Source organism: Gekko japonicus, unplaced genomic scaffold (assembly GCF_001447785.1).
Source record: "Gekko japonicus isolate JY-2015 unplaced genomic scaffold, Gekko_japonicus_V1.1 scaffold133, whole genome shotgun sequence".
NCBI classification, from domain to species: domain Eukaryota; kingdom Metazoa; phylum Chordata; class Lepidosauria; order Squamata; family Gekkonidae; genus Gekko; species Gekko japonicus.
The window spans coordinates 171,769-189,621 of NW_015171506.1; the positions used below are offsets into that span (position 1 = coordinate 171,769).

A 17,853-nucleotide genomic window follows, 5' to 3' on the forward strand; every position below is an offset into this window, starting at 1 on the left:
TGTGAGAGAGGTAGAGGGAGACAGGAGGAAGCAAAGGTGTGAGGAACAGGATAACCATTCCGCAAGTTTCTTGCGGGTCTCCACTTGTCTTATTCTAATAAACATCCATGGATATTCCTTAGACTGGATTTTTTCTTATACAATTCATATTCTTTTTGATTAGACTATTTAAGAGACTACTTTTCATCTTCCCATAAATATTTTAAATGTGGGTTAAATTTTTATTCTAGCACATTTTAACCAGTCAAACATAAATAGGGATTCTCTAAACCAATCTTATAACAAAATCCCTAAACTGGTCTTATTCCTATATCTTAATTTTTTTCTTCTTTTTATAATTTCTTCTTTTTAGTAAAGTCTTAGATCTATGCCTCTTCTCCTTGTACATGGAAAGGCTTTCTTTCATGGTTTGCCATCTATATTCAATGTTTAGGTTTGTTTCATCTTCTCTCTGGTATATGTTCCTCCTTGCACTTTTAAGGGTTCCAGAATTTGGCAGTCCTTTAGTAGAGCTATTATTCTCACTGCTGAAATCAACTTGATTCTCACTGTGGATTAGTTCCTCTTGATTATAGTATTGCCCTGCGTCTTGCACAGTTGGATGCTGTAGTTCCTTTTCACTTTAGTTTGGGTCAGTTTGATTGTAGAATTGTTCTGTTTCTTGCACAGTTGGGTGCTGGGGGTTCTTGCTAGTGCTTTGATCTAATGATGAAGGTTTTTGGTCTAATATCCGTTCAAAAGCCTCCTTGACTGCCTGGTTCACTGAGTCAATAATCACAGCCTGGATCTCCTCCCAAGATATTTGAAGCTTATCAGATTCTATTGAGCTCTCCATATCTGTATCATCGGGCATGTTTTTCCGAGGGTGCTGATGGCTCATTTCAATACAATGACAAGAGTCTCAGTTCAGTCTAACAAAGCCCAGCGTCTCTACAAGTTGCTTATTAGCTGTCTCTTTCAAGCTGCCTGTCTCTGCCAGATAATACTCCCCTCTGCAGTCAACAATCTCTCACACAAGCCGAGTGTTCAGCAGCTTTATGGTAAAGACTAAACAGAGTGCGCTTCTATTCTCAGCAGTAAAGCCTGACGTTGCAAAGGATTGTCACAAGATGGTGAATTTCACTCTGTATATCTTTCTTTCTTTTTAAGAAGAAAGTTTATAGTTCTCTTGTAGAAGCTCAAACAAGAGACTCTCTTTGCCCCAGAAAATGTTTATCTCAGTGACTCAGTGAACCAGGCAGTCAAGGAGGCTTTTGAACGGATATTAGACCAAAAACCTTCATCATTAAATCAAAGCACTGGCAAGAGTCTTTTCATGACTCTTATCTCGTCCTGGCCGTTTCGCTCAGAAAAGGGGAGGGAATTCCACCTCTCCTTTCTGTATCATTTTGGAGATTTAAAGGGGCTTATTCAAAGAGATCATCAGATTCTTCAGTGTTGCTGTTACAGGTACTTACGGCATGTGTCTTCATCGATGTTTTGGATGAGGCTCAAAATATTGCTTTGGGGGCGTTTGCATGTGGTGCTGTTATGGCTGCCATAACTGCTCTTCTCCGTTCCCTGCTTCTGGGACAATCCAGGGCCTCCACCCATTTGTTGCCTCAAGCGGGGCCCCCGAATCAAGTCCCTTGCTCCAGACCTCCCTCCAGGACCTCCCTCCAGACCTCCACAGCTAACAACGAAGTACATGCATTCAGGAACGGTTATAGTTTTATTGCAAAGCTATAGATGTAGTAACATAGGCACTGTTAAGAATGGCCACAGCCAGTAGAGCATAATAGGATATAGGGTATTCATATGCACACACACCCCCCCCATGGCATTGGCCAATTAGGCACCCTCCCGCGCTCGGGATAAGTCAGGCAACCGTTAGGTGACTAAAGCTAAGAACTCGGAGTCTCTCATGGTACATAGGAGCTCTCCAGACAACACATCCTCCTCCTGCACATCTGTAGAGATAAGCTTTTCAGCAAAGGCATAACAGCAGGGATAGGAATGCAATAGCAATTAACAAGACACAGAATGAACTCCCCAATCCTCATGGCAGCATAGCTGACACCAGTGGGGTTTGGAATCTTCTGAAACCCTCCTAAAAAGAACGAAGAATCGGTCTTAGCCAGGAGCAGTTCCCGGTGTGGACCATGTCGATGCCTCGAAGCCCTGAAGCCCCACCCTCCCCCAAATGAGCATGGTTGTCACATCCTCTTCCATTCCACTGAGTTAAATAAAGCAATATTGCAGTTAGTTAGTATAGCATAGTTACTAAGGGACTGAGGTACAAATCAGAATGTTTAATCAATTCAGATGGTGACTCTAGTATCAACCCATTTGGCAAGCCACCACCCCCCATTGGCAGTATGGAAATAATACTGATTGCTGTTGTAAGGAATATAACAAGACAATGTTATCTGAAGCATTTTGAGTATTTGAAAGGTGCTATACAAGTCTGAAGTATTTATTATTATTAAGCAAGTTTCTGGTTGCAAACTTAAAGGAACTGTAGTTTTATGACACAAAATGGTTGCCCTGGTAACTTACCATGATGCAGATATGTCTGGGCTAGGCTCTAGAATTAAGTCACTAAGGAGGACATGATCAAGCTGTTGATCATGCTTAGTTTACAGCTTGTTGAAAACCATTTATAGAGGAAATAATGGGGTCTTAAGGCATGGTCATTGCTTCCAACACAGTCAGTATGTTTAGACCTCTTGAAAAGTGAGTAGGTCTTAACTCCGTCCACCTTTGGTCAGTAGAAAATATTTTCTGGTGAATGAAAAGGTCATGGAAGGATTCTAATATTGAGGACAATATTCCTTCAAATATGATTTATTGTTAATAGTGATTGATACAATTCACTTAATGTCTGGAACTGAATACATTCTCGGTTATTTTCCATGAACTCTGAAAGTAACTGCTGCAGTCTCTGTAACAATTTATTTTATATGTATAGACTGAAAAGGTATAAGTTTCCAGATAACTCTTAACCATTAAATTAAAACAGTGTTTCTTAAAGGCAATTATCCTAGAGCAGTGATACTCTCAGTGGCTCAGGAGCTGCATGTGATTCTTTGACATTCCACCTAGGGCTTTTGTTTGTTTGTTTGTTTCCTAAATATGGTACTAGCCCCATGTTCCATGAAACTTGGCACGGACATTGGCCAGAAAGGCTTGTGGGTGGCAGGTGGCACGTTGAAACAGCAACCAGAAGATGGATAAATTGTAAGCCTCCTTGAGCTGCAGGCCCCATGCCAAAGATGGAAGTAAGGGTCAGCCCGCCATTCTCCATAGGCTCTGCACTCTCATTCCAGCACCCAGGTGGCTGCTGGGGCAGAGTAGAAGCTGGCTGCAAAGGAGAAAGTAAAACTACCACCAAGGCAACCACTTAGGAAAACAGCAAGCTAGCCAGAGTGGAGTGGTGGTGATTTTGCTCTCCTTTCTTTAAGACAAGCTTGCTGTCTTTCCCATTTGTACCTCAGATTATTATTCTTTCTAATATCCATTGTCATGCTTGAGTACCTACCATGACAGTGGTGTAACAAGTTTAGTGTTTCTGCATACTCAAAACTTTCCAAGCATCCTGAAAAATTGGAAATTTTCCTTCTCAAGCCTTTAAAAAACTTATAGACTCCTTAGGGGGAAGATCTAGAAGTGGAATTTCTCAGTCTGTTATTTTCCCCCCTGCAATTCTTTCCAAGCTATATCTGTTAACTATATCTATTAATAAAGTTTATGGTTTCTACCAAAAGTAAAAAGCAGCAAAACTAGGCTACTTATGGACAAGATAAGGGCATCTACACACATGGTGTGTGTGTGTGTGTGTGTGTGTGTGTGTGGGCTCCCCAAGTATCCAGAAACAATGATTCTGTAAATTAGCAAAAAGGTTCTCTCAATGGCCTCGTAAAAATTAGGTATGCTCACTGCCTTGGAATGCTGAGAGCAGAAAGCAGCAGTTACAGAAAACAGGAAGGGAAAAGCTGCTCAAAGTACTGAGAGCTTATAACATCCCAACATCCCAAAGGGTTGATTGGTTGGGGGAGGGCATTGTATTTCCCAGTTTTCCCCCCTGAAAATTCTTTGCCAGCCCCCAGATATTCTCATATAGCAAACTTCATGGTCAAGAGCCTATCACAAAGGCAATGAAATAAACCCATCTGAAGACGAAGTAGGAATTTCTACATATGGAGTTACTCAAAAAAAATCATATTTTTTTACAAAGGGTTGCCACTCCAGATTTTGCATGGGCACACATGCAACTAATCATGGTCATTGCCGGACTTCCGGTCTACGGCTCAGCGATGGCGGATGCGATTCTTCCTCAAGTGGCACCCCCAGGTGAGCCTTAGTAAAAGGCTCCGAGGCAGGGGCGCTGGGGGGGGGGGCGACCTCTTCGATGGCTGAAAGCCGGAGAATTGAGGCGCTTTTTTTTGCCCCAATCGGTCCACCCCCTGTGAGGCTCGGTTTTTACCGAGCATAGCTGAGACCTGCCGGGACAAGCAAGAAGGTCTTCGAATGGGCGAAACTGCAAGGAGTCTGTGAGCAGACCGTCAATGAAACGGAGAGAAAACTGAGCGAAAAGGTTTTAAAAGTGAGTCCCCTCCCCCCCAACAGAAGCGGCGTCGGGAAAGAATCCCAGACGTAAACTTTCTGTCTTATTCCCTGGGTTTTTTTATTTTTTTTCCCTTTTCCTTTCTATTTTCTGTAGTTTTGTAGGTGTAACAAAAGCAATAAAGATACCCTGTCTTCAGGGGATTTTTTTAAAAAAAATCATGGTCATTGCCCTGGGAACATTGAGAGTTAGTTTTTTTTGGGGGGTGTAGGGAGAAAGTAAGACTGGCCCACTTGATAGCCTAATGGCTTATTATCAAGGAGGATGAGATTGATATTGGGGAAATTTTTTAATATTTTAAATTCTTTCTAGTGATTTCTTGCAATTTATATTTTCTAAATGAAATAATAATTGTCTGGTATGTATGTTAAGTGCTGTCAAGTTGCTTACGGCAACCCTATGCAATAATGTCCTCCAAAAGGTCTGTTGTTAACAGCCTTGCTCAGGCCTTGCAAACTGAGGTCCATGGCTTCCTTTCTTGTGTCAATCCATCTCACGTTGGTTCACCTTCTTTTTTTGCTGTCTTCAGCTTTTCCTAGCAATTGGCTGATAGATGGTGTTAAAATATGCATTGTATTAGCTGGTGTGCCCTTTGTATTATGAATTTGTTTTTAAAGCAGGAGATGCTGTGAAATGATAGACTTTTTGTGTGTGTGCATCTCTCTCTTAGAGAGCCAGTTCGGTGTAGTGGTTAAGTGCGTGGACTCTAATCTGGGAGAGCCGGGTTTGATTCCCCACTCCTCCACTTGCACCTGGCTGGATGACCTAGGGCAAACTTTAGTTCTGATAAGAGCTATTCTTGAAAAAAGAGCAGTTTCTGTCAAGAGCTCTCTCAGCCCCCCCTACCTCACAGGGTGTCTGTTGTCGGGAGGGGAAGGGAAAGGAGTTTGGGGACACCTTTAGGTAGTGAAGGGCGGGGTATAAATCCAATCTCTTCTTCTTCTCTTCTTTTTCTAAACTTGGTAATACACCAGCTAGGCTATTTGGTTGAAAACTAAGGACTGGTTTCATGTTTTTCCATGAGACAGAAAATTTTAAATCTTAAATAAAGCTGGACTTAGGGTTGCCAAGTGGCACCTATCTTGCCGGCAGAGGACTCCCGTGCAGATTCCGGGGCGCGCCGCATGCACGTCACAGGGAAGTGGGCACGCTGGGGGCGGGGCCACGACCATACAAGGGAAAACCATAGAGTTTTCCCTTGTATGGCCATGGCCCCGCCCCCAGCGTGCCCGGCATCATGACGTCACTTCCCTGTGATGTGCACGCTGGGGCGGGGTTCCCCCCGGGGCCCGATTCCCCGGCTTCGGGGAACGGGCATCTGGGGCGGTGTTTTTCCCGCCCCCCGGGGGGACTTGGCAGCCCTAGCTGGACTTAAATTACAAATCTGTTTTTTTTCCTGCTTTGGTTCTAATTAAGAGAGGCACTAATCATATAGCAGCGTAATTCTTAATGTAGAATTTTTTTCTCACTGCAGCAGAACCAGCAGCACAGCAAGGAACAGTAATCCTTCATTGATGTGACAGTATTTATTAAACTAGTGTCATATACTTTTATATTATTGCAGATAACCATTTTTCATAGTGTATGTAAAATAAATTGTCCGTTGCTTTATAACACACTGAGAACTGACAAGCAGAATGGTTTATGGGGCGAAGTTAAAACAGTAGCCTGTGATTTTGTAAAGGTGATGTAAAGAAAGCTATCAAATGATTGTAGCATCAAAAATAGTGAATGTTATTAGTGGTCTTGTATTTTGTATGTCGTGAATAGGATTAAAGGTTGAATTACATTTTAGTCACCTACAGCTAAAATGAGCAACTAGATTAGACTGCAGTGGCACCTTGGAGAACAAAAAGATTTTCAGGGTAATAACTTTTGAGAGTAAAAAGTGAGGGGGCTGTGGCTCAGAGGCAGAGCATCTGCTTGGCATGTAGAAGGTCCCAGGTTCAATCCCCAGCATTTCCAGTCAAAGGATCTGGCAGTAGGTCATGTGAAGAAGCTCCCCCTGAGACTCTGGGGAGCCACTGCAAGGCCAAGTAGACAATACTGATTTTGGTGGACCAACCAATGTTCTGATTCAGTATAAGGCAGTGTCATGTGTTCATATCTGTCGCTAAGATGCTACTGTAGTCAAATACAGCTGTTCTATTGCAGACCAATATAGCTACCCTTTGAAGCTACAGTGAGGTGCCTAATGATCTGCAAGGGTGCTGCATGCCCTAATTAAATTTGGTATGCATCATGATCAATCCTCAAATAATTCATGACTCACCTGGTCCTTGATGCTGACCAGTGGAGACAAGTCAAGTATTGGCATCAACATATTCTTAAAATGTAAAATAACAAAATTGTAACACAAATCACAAACACTGGAACATTTTAAAATCATAATATATAGACAAAAATTTAATAAATAGTAACAGCAAGACAGTAGCTGCCTGTAGTTAAAAGTTTTTTCAAATGGAACAATGAAGCCGGCTCAGGGTGGGGGGTCCTCTGAAGAGGTTTCTGTGTATTTCACCCAGGGGGAGTGAACCTTGCTGCACCCAGCCCAAAGAGCTCTACAAGGAAGTCATGCTGGAGATTTTTGGAAATGGGGTCTCTCAGGGTGAGGAGCCTTTTCTCCTCAGCTGTCTCCATCTTCTTGTAAGAAGTGGCTATAAGGAAGTCCCTGATAGGGAAGGACGTGGTCTGTCAGTCTGCTGTAGGCCCAGTGACTGATCTCTGCCATGCATTGATGATCCTTTGTCTGATATGGGAAGGGTCCTGGGCTTCTGTAGAGGGAGTCCAGCCTGGCGGTCCTGTGCCTGGACCACATCAGAGGGCATCAGTAGAGGTGCAAATCTGATTACCACTTTGGGATCAGGGAGCAATTTTCTCCAGGCCAGTTTGGCCAGGGATCCTGGAGGGTTTTTATGCCATCTTCTGGGCATCACTGGGGGGAGGAGATAGTTGTGAATTTCCTGCATTGTGCAGGAGGTTGGACTAGATGACCTGGAGGTACTTTCCAACTCTTATGATTCTAAGTATTGGCCATCCTTTAACAATGTTTATTACAAATTAAAGTTTATAATTTTAGATGCCCAATGACTATATATATACTTGGCACCATACTACTAATAAAAGAACCTCTAATTTAATGACAGACTTTTAATAAGTGGTATAGGACTCCTGAAAGACTGATACATTGTAAGTACAGTACTGAAAATTAAGGACAAATCAGTGCTTATGTATATTGGTCATAGCTATTTCTTAAAAATCAAGAACTATAGAGAGAAGTAACCAGAAAAATAATAATTATAAAAAACAACAGCTGTGAACTGCCATTGCAACCTTTGATCTTCGACGTGGTCTCTGTGCTTCAAACCCATGGGGTTTAGTGCGCCTGGGCTGAACCAGATCGGTGTTGTAGCAGGCTCCAACGGATTTTCGTGCCCAAACCTCGGGCAGGTGCAGGAACCCCTACTGCGCATGCCCAGAGGGACGGGCACGGACATCCCGCCAGTTCTCTTCTGACCGCCACACTGTTCGTAGCTCTTTTTGGTCAGTGAACTTACCTCAGTAGTTTTTTGTCAGTTAGTAGCATTCGGATTCCTCAGGACTCATTCTTCTTGTTTTTCTTTAATTCACCCGTCAGCTTTCAATAAATAAATAAATAAATGAGGTGCCTTGTGTGTCCCCCCCCAACCGCCTTTTTGTCTCTCCACGCCTGTTCTTAGTATGGCGAAAAGGAATAAAAAGGGGGGGGGGGGGTTTTCAACCGCTGTACCTTTTGTGGAAGCAAATTGGCCCCTCCGGACGGCCACACGCTTTGCCTATTCTGCCTGGGGGAGGCTCATCGTCAAGACTCCTGCCCTTACTGCGCTAAATTCTCAAACAAAACACGGAAGAACTGCGTTCATGGAGGGCCCGTTCTTCCTCAGGGGGCCAACGTCCGTCCTATCAGCAACGTCCTCGGTTCTCAAACAAAACACGGAAGAACTGCGTTCATGGAGGGCCCGTTCTTCCTCAGGGGGCCAACGTCCGTCCTATCAGCAACGTCCTCGGTTTGGCCAGGGACAACAATCCAATAGATTTAAGCCTGCGAAGCCATCCAAGCAGGTCTTTAACTTTTTGTCCTCCCCACCCCACGACGCCCACCTGGCAGCTTTCCTTCTGGCCTGGCGGGATATTACAACAGACTCTTGGGTCCTCTCGGTGGTAACCTCTGGTTACCTTATAGAGTTTACGCACCTCCCTGTCCTACCTATATTTGTCTGCACACACCCCTCCCCGGCCCTACTGGAAGAGGTCGCGGGCCTTCTCGCCAAGAATGCCATCGAACTGGTACCACCTTCAGAACAAGGCAGGGGATTCTATTCCCGTTACTTCATCGTCCCGAACCATGATGGTGGTGGTGTTCGCCCGATCCTGGACTTGAGAGGACTCAATACCTACGTCCAGTACCGCCGTTTCCAGATGGTCTCCCTTCAACAAATTCTGCCACTGCTCCAGAAAGGAATGTGGATGGCCACCTTGGACCTTCAGGATGCTTATTTTCATTTAGCAATACATCCTTCACACAGGCACTACCTCCGGTTTGCCATAGGTCAACACCACTTCCAATACACGGTTCTCCCCTTTGGCCTCTCCAGCGCGCCCAGGGTCTTCACCAAAACTATGGTTGTTGTGGCAGTGTTTCTCCGTCTCCAGGGGATCAGCGTCTACCCGTACATCGATGACTGGCTTCTACTTCTCCGTCACATATGGGATACCCTCAGGTTGCTCAACATGCTGGGCCTTTGGGTGAATACCGACAAGTCCCACCTACAACCTGCCAAACGGGTACAGTACATAGATGCGTGCCTGGACTCCATTCACTGCCGAGCTTTTCTGCCAGAGGACAGGGCCCGGTGCATCATCGACCTCGCCAAATTTGTTGCCTCTCAGCCCACGGTAACGGCACTGCTGATACAACGGTTACTCGGCCTGATGGGCGCCACTACGTTGGTCCTCATCTTTGCGAAACTGTGGATGCGCCCTCTTCAACTATGGTTCAGCTGCAACTTCGATCCAGCAAGGCATCTCCAAACACTCAGTCTGTCCGTCCCTCCGGATATACAGAATACTCTGTTGTGGTGGACTTCCCCAAACAACCTTTCCCAGGGGGCCCCCTTTTATCCTCCAGCACCTACCGTGACCTTGAGAACAGACGCGTCGCAATGGGGATGGGGGGCACATCTCCAAGGCCTCTGCATCGGGGGCAGGTGGTCTCCAAGCTTCCGAACTTGTCACATCAACTTCTTGGAACTCTTGGCGATAGAATTCGCCCTCCACTCCTTCCTGCTGTTAGTCCAAGGGCGATGTGTGGCTGTACTCACGGACAATACCACAGCACTCAGTTATGTAAACAGACAAGGGGGCACTGTGTCCCGTTGCCTCTGTGATCTGGTGATTCGTTTGTGGAACTGGTGCCTGTCTCAACGCATCCATCTGATTACAACCCACATACCTGGCCACCTGAATATTCAAGCAGACAGCCTCAGCCGAGGAAACCTTCGTCTGCACGACTGGGAACTCAGTTGGTCATACTTTCGGCCTCTCTTCCACAGATGGGGGCATCTGCAGGTGGACGCCTTTGCCACTAGATCAAACAAAGTGCCCGAGGTTTTGCAGCAGAGGGGGCATGGACCCACTGTCCCTGGGAGAGGGGCTCATCTGCCCCTGGACCCGGGACTATCTCTTCCTGTTTCCCCCACGTCCGCTGCTTCTGCGAGTCGTGCACAAGATTCTCAACAACAACGCATACTGCATTCTGGTATCCCCGTGGTGGCCACGCCAACCCTGGTTCGCAACATTCCTGGACCTATCCCAGGGCATCTTCCATCACTTCCCTCCGGCACCGGATCTCCTGTTCCTCTCAGGAACATGGCTACTGCATCACGATGTCTACCGCCTCAAACTGACGGCTTGGAGGGTGTGTCACAGGGATTCTCCTCACGTGTGACTGAGGTCTTATCAATGCTAGGAAACCCTCCACACATAAATCCTATGCATGCAAATGGAAAAAGTTTTGTTCTTTTATGGGTGTGCCCGCTTCTCAAGCATCTCTGGCTGGTCTGACAAGGATCTTTGATTTTCTGTTATCCTTGGCCGACTCTGGTTTGTCACAATCCTCGTTAAAAGTTTACCTAGCCGCCTTATCGGCGTACCATGTTCAAGTTGAGGGACACTCAGTTTTTTCTCATCCCCTCTCCAAACGCTTCTTAAAGGGACTCTTACATCTCTACCCTCCTGTGCAAGGTCCTGTGGAGCAGTGGGATCTTCCAATGGTCTTACGCCAGCTTACACGGAAGCCATTTGAGTCGCTTGCGACTTTTGATATGTGGCTGTTTTCTTGGACGACGGTGTTTCTCGTAGCCATCACTTCCGTGCGTAGGGTGGGAGAACTCATGGCCCTCAGGTGTGATCTACCCTACCTTAGATTCCTACCTGATGGCATCCGTCTCCTCCCAGACATATCCTTCCTTCCGAAGGTTGTGTCAGAGTTCCACCTTCAGGGGGAGATTTTCCTGCCGGACTTCTATCCTTCCCTGAAGTCTCCAGAGGAACGTCTCTACCACACATTGGACACAAAGCGGGCACTCCTCTTCTACTTATAGAGGACTCGCCCTACCAGGCGTGATCCGCACCTGTTCATCTCTTATGCCACTAAAAGGGCTGGAACTCACATCACGTCCCAGCCCCTGTCAAGGTGGATTGTTGAACTGATCCGTCTGTGTTACCTGGTTGCCAAATGTCCTCTGCCGACTCAGCTTAAAGCACACTCCACCAGGGCTGTGGCCGCTTCCACTGCAGTCCTGAAGGGCGTCTCCCTTACTGATGTTTACAACGCGGCCACTTGGTCAACACTGAATACATTCATCAGACACTATGTGATTGATGTTCGCGGCTCGACTCGCACAGCCATGGGCCGTCAGGTTCTCTCATCTGTATCGCAGTAACTACTTACCAGCACCCTCCTCCAGGTAGGATATTGCTCGCTACTCTCCCATGGGTGTGAAGCACAGAGACCACGTCGAAGATAAACAGGTTGCTTACCTATAACTGGTGATCTTCGAGTGGTCATCTGTGCATTCACATCGCCCACCCTCCTTCCTCACTGCTGTCAGACTCTAACTTGGTTTCTTGAGTTCACGGCGGTCCGAAGGAACTGGTGGGATGTCTGTGCCTGTCCCTCTGGGCATGTGCAGTAGGGGTTCCTGCGCCTGCCCGAGGTTTGGGTGCGAAAATCTGTTGGAGCTTGCCACAACACCGATCTGGTTCAGCGCAGGCGCACTAAACCCCATGGGTATGAATGCACAGATGATCACTCGAAGTTCACCAGTTACAGGTAAGCAACCTGTTCTTTCTTCTGTTGGAAAATGTTAAAATGATACAATAGACAAAGATTCAGAAGTAATTATGAACATTTTGATACTAGCCTGAATTAAAGTTGCAGCAAGAAGGCAAATGCCTGATGTACCAATTGATGCAGATTTAATTTGGAAGCAAGGGAATGTAGCTGAAATGGTGAAGTTCAAAATTTAGTAAGACTTTAGAGTGCCACACACAGTCTTTTTCTTGGTAAGATAGGAAGTATGTATTAATGACTGGAATAGACTGCAATTTGCATTTCTTTCAATATATTTTGATGGTGACTTTTTAAAAAATTATTCAATACAATAAAAAGATATGCATAACAGGTACAAGGTGAGTGTGTCTACCCAAACCATAAAAACCATATGAAATAAGTTTGCTGCAAATTCTGTTCTCTGTACAACCTTTGACCATAATGAATCTAATCTGGAAGTATCTCTGGTAGGCCATTAGTTTCACCAATATGTAGGTCTCTTTTTACGTTCATCAGCCAGTTGTGAATTTGGGGCCTGTGTTTGTTGTGGGGTTTTTAATTGCTCCCAGTTCCTAGCAAAGACCAATCTAGCTGTCATAATCATATGTAAAGCTACTATTTGAAGATTTTTAGGTGTGCCAGCTACAAAATTTAACAGTAAAAGCTCTGGCTTCTGGGGTATCTTAACTTGAGACCCATTAAAAAATCTCTGTGGAGGGACACCCAAGAGAATAGCCTACTGCATATTCGGTTCTTCTGTATGTTTGCAACATGGACTTAATATTAAAAATCTTCAGTCTATGCTATGAGTGGGTAGGGGGCAAATTCTTTCAGCACAAGTAAACTGTTCACACTGTTTCTGTGTTTATAATATATATTATTTTCCCCTTTCCAGTATAACTAACAATTCCCGGATTGCAAGTTTATTGACACAACTTGAGAAGATCAATGCAGAATGTTTGGTGGAAACCGACACCGCCAGATATGTTACATCAAAGATACTCCATCTAACTCAAAGTCAAGGTAAATACAAGTACATTATATTGAAATCAATAACAATCATACTTTCTTGAATTCCTTTTTTTTAAAGATTATCTTTCCTTTCTTAGCTGATATACAGTGTAACAGGCACAGGTGTAATTCTGAAAGCAGGGTATGATGTCCAGGAGCCAATAACCCCAAAAGGCACATCTAGGGGAACAGCAGTGGAAACCAAACCTTGCTGTGGTTCCAGAGTAGGTTGGAGAGGTTAGAGACACATGATGGTGTGTTTAGAGCCTTTGTAGTTAATACATGTGATGAAGTAAGCAGGAGCCTATAGGAACTTTATCTGGGGACAGATTCCCACTCCATTTACAGTACAAGACACATTAAAAACAAAAGATTTAACTCATTAACAAACTGGAAATCTTATGGTTTGGGTATGTATATGACATTAGTTAAAGGGAGTATTACCTTCGACTTCCAGGAAATTAGTCAGTTAAGCAATGGCAATATAAAATGGTTTGATTTCTTACAACTTATTTTATTTATTTATTACATTAGACTCTATTCCGCCCTCCCCGCAAGCAGGCTCAGGGCGGTGTACAACAGTTATCCATAAAATGCATATAAAATCTGATAAGTAATTTAAAATACAATCTTATAAATAATTAATACTCATGGTGCCATAATACAATTCTGGCTCCCCAATTTACTATACACTAGCAGTGGGCGGGGGGAGGGGTGAAAGCAGTTAGTGGACTCGATAGTTGTTAAAGACTATCCACCCGTTAGACCATTGATGTTAATAGCCATTGATGTTAAAACCGTTGCTGTCCTCAACCATATGCTTGGCGGAACACATCTGCCTTACAGGCCCTGCAGAATTGTAACAGATGCTCCAAGGCCCTGATATTAATAGGCAGAGTTCCATCAAGTTGGAGCCAGGGCCAAAAAGGTGCCGGTTCTGGTTGAGGACAGCTGGATGCTCTTTGAGCCAGGGACTTCCAATAGATGTTGATCACTTGAGCATAGTGCTCTCCTGGGGGGCATACCAGAACAGGCGATCTTGAAGGTACGCTGGTCCCTGATCGTTTAAAGCCTTAAAAGTCAAAACCAGAACCTTGAACTCTACTTGGAGCCAGTGCAGCTGGTGAAGCACAGGTTGTATGTGTGCTGTTACCAGTGTCCCCTTAAGTACCCAGGCTACTGCATTCTGGACAAGCTGTAACTTCCAGATCCACCTCAAGAGCAACACGGCATTGAGCAAATTGCAGTAATCATGTCTAGAGCCAGTTTGGTGTAGTGGTTAAGTGCGCAAACTCTAATCTGAGAGAATCGGGTTTGATTTCCCACTCCTCCCCTTGCACCTGCTGGATGACCTTGGACAAGCCATTGTTCTGGTACAGCTGTTCTTGAAAAAAGAGCATTTTCTGTGAGAGCTCTCTCAGCCCCACCTACCTCACAGGGTGTCTGTTATGGGGAGGGGAAGGAGTTTGTAAGCCACTCTGAGACTCCTTGGTTAGTGAAGGGTGGGGTATAAATCCAATCTCCTCCTCCTCCTCCTCCTCCTCCTCCTCCTCTTCTTCTTCTTCTGACTATTGTGTGGTGCAGTTGTAAAAATGCCATCCTGGCAACGTTTGTGACATGGGCCTCCATTGACAAGGAGGCATCCAGGACCGCACCCAGGCTCTTGACTGTCTGCACCTGTGTTAAAGGTGCACCACCAAGAGCCAGGAACTGATACCCCAACCCTGAATCCCCCCACCCAGCCAGAGAACCTCCACCTTTGAAGGATTCAGTCTCAGCCGACTCTGCTTCAGCCACCCCACCACAGCCTCCAAACCCTTGGCCAGATTTCCTGGGGCAGTGTCTGTCCATCCATCAAGTACAGCTGGGTGTCGTCAGCATACTGATGGCAGCCCAGCCCAAAACTCCGTGCCAGCTGAGCAAGGGGGCGCATAAAGATGTTGAACAACATTGGGGAGAGGATAGCCCCCTGAGGGACCCCATGTGTCACAGGGTATTGAGAAAACACCCACCTGACACCACCCTCTGTCCCCAGTCATGGTGAAATGAGTCAACCCACTTCAGAGCTGTCCCATGCTCTCCAGCATCAGTGAAATGGTGAACCAGCAGACCATGATCCACTGTGTTGAATGCTGCTGTCAAGTCAAGCAATAACAGTAGCGCCGACCCACCTCAATCCAACTGTCTACAGAGCTTGTCTGTGAGGGTGACCAGCACAGTCTCTGTCCTATGGCCAGGGCGGAAGCCAGACTTGAATGGGTCTAGTGCCAATGTGTCCTCCAGGAAACTCTGAAGTTGCTCAGCAGCCGCTCTCTCAACTACCTTACCCAGAAACCAGAGTTTCAAAACTGGGCAGTAGTTGGACAGATCAGAAGGATCTACAGATGGTTTCTTCAAGAGCGGTATTACCATTGCCTCTTTTAAACCCTCTTGATAGACTCCTGAACTCTGGGACAGATTGATAATGTCCATCAGAGGGCCCCATATACCTTTGCTGCCGGCTCATACCAGCCATGAAGGACACGGGTTCAAGAGGCAAGTGGTTGACTTTGCATTCCTCAGGATCCTGTCGACATTGGCCTCAGAGATTCGGCTGAAGTTGATGAATACTGAACCCAAAAGCGGCCAAGAGGCCTCTAGAGCACATACTGCATTAAATTTGGCAGGCAGGTCACAATGGAGCAACAAGACTTTATCCACAAAAAAGCTCACTAATGCCTCACAGGTTATATCCAAATTACTAGTTTTTTAAAGTTCTCCCTGTGAGAGAAGATAAGGTCCTAATTCCCCTAAATAATTGTGCTGGACGAGAGCTAGTGGATGCAGTGGAAGCTGCGTAGAAGTCCCTCACAGCAGCTTTCACTGCCACCTCAATTTTATAAGTGTCCCATATGATGCTCTTGAAGCTTCATTGCAAGACCATCACTAAATTCACTCTAGTCATCTTAGTTCCCGTTTCATCCCTCTGAGCTCTGCAGTGTACCATGGAGACAACTTGGGATGGGAGCAAAAAGGCTAGGGGGCGATTTCAATAATGGCTTCAGAGAGTTGGCACATTCAATGAATTGCCGGACATTGGATCCTGCAGACCATTCTGAAACCCAATTGGGTCCATTAGTCTCCATGGGTGAGCATAAATCTGCTCATCACCTAGACAGGAATACTCATTCAAGCCTTCAGGATATAGTGATCTGACCACAGCACTACATCAATAGCTGTCAGATCAATATCAATCCCCATCCCAAAGATCAGATCTAGCATGCATTCTGCTTGATTGTGGGACCTGATACAACCTGAGAGAGTTCCAATGCTGCCATGGAAGACACCAGGCCCATCACCTGTAAGGAAGTGACAGCATCAGCATGGACGATGAAATTCCCAAGACTATCATCATCATAGGGAATTCAAAGGCCCAGCCTTCTAAAATCTCCCGCAGACGTGGCAGTCTCTCTACTGGTGTGCTAGGCAAAAGGTACACCAGACAGATTGCCAAGCTTTCTTCAGTGTCCCAGACAAGACCAACACATTTGGTGCTGGAGATCATTGGGATGGGGAGTGCCCTGAAGGAGTAAGCCACCTGGGGGAGCAAGTTACTTCAGGGCAACTGTTTTAGCCAAACTGCTCTATTTCTTAATAATAGATTGGGGAATTATAACATTGATGAGCAATTGGCATAACTATAGGATCAGACCTGTGTATACTGGAGTTAGAATTCCCAAGAACCCAAGAATAGACACAGAGACTGAGTAGCTAAAATAATGATTTATTTACTGAATATTCTCAAGTATACAAACAATAATTAAACATTCACACAGACAATACAGAACTAAGGAAGCAGAGGTGATATGGGGTGATACTACTTGTCCAGACGTGCAGAGGTCCACAAAGAAGGGTGGACTGCCAGGTGGCATCAGGGCAGAAGCACACGGTCTGAGGCCATTTACCTGATGGATATAGACACTGGAAAACAATGCAGACGAATGGAAGGCCTAGGGGGCTGGTCTCAGGTGAGAACAATAGAATCTTCGACGTGGTCTCTGTGCTTCACACCCATGGGATGTAGTGCGCACGCGCTGGATCGATCGGTGCTGTAGCAAGCTCTTTTAACGGATTTTCGCGTCCAGTCCCTCGGGCATGCGCAGGAACCCCACCGCGCATGCCCAGAGGGTGTTAGCCGAAATCCTCTGGTGGAGGATTTATCCACTAGCCCAAATCTGTTTTATGTACAACAGGGGCTTTGCTGAGTTCTTTTGATCTGTTTATACAGAGGTCAGAATCAGAACGAACACTCCCTTTCCCCAATAAGGAGACAACACACCTGATGTTTAAAGAATAAATGTTGTCTTTACTAAATAGTATTGAAATTCACATGCATACAAATAAACAGATTCGTTCACACACGCTCACAAGTTCCTTTAGATGCAGTAGAAATGGAAGCATTCAGTATAGAAAATAATAAACTGTGACTAACAGGGAAGTAACACACAGAAGGGTAACGGTTGATACTTATCTGATCCGGGTGAGAAGGAAATCTTCTCAATGGGGAAAACAGGAACACGAGATCTATCTAGAGGGATTCTAGGCACACGGTTGAAATCAGCCAACACGTGTGGGCCTCCTGGTTTGCGCAGTCCATGAGAGCACTCAAGAATTACCTCTAGCAGAGCTTTAGTTGCCTAGGTGGGGGGGGGGGGGGGAAGTCTAGCTAGCTTGGTTTGCTAGCCGGCACAACTTAGTTACAAGGTGGGGTGGGGATGGCTAGCAACAGACAAAGGATGCTTGGCCCTTTTATCACCTGGTTTAGGGGTGGGCATGAGTGCCACCTCCTGTCCTTGTAGTCCGTCCCATGTCCTACACCTATTGG

General features: G+C 45.6%; 1 protein-coding gene across 2 annotated transcripts in view; it reads left to right on the top strand.

The window, feature by feature from the left end:
* The window catches only part of AGTPBP1 (ATP/GTP binding protein 1), a 146,244-nt gene that overhangs the window by 30,540 nt on the left and 97,851 nt on the right, over positions 1-17,853 (top strand). For both annotated transcript variants that reach the window (XM_015419280.1, XM_015419279.1), the window contains exon 3: positions 12,874-13,001. In XM_015419280.1, coding sequence (XP_015274766.1) covers positions 12,874-13,001 — 128 coding nt within the window. The remainder of the gene's footprint in view (positions 1-12,873; positions 13,002-17,853) is intronic.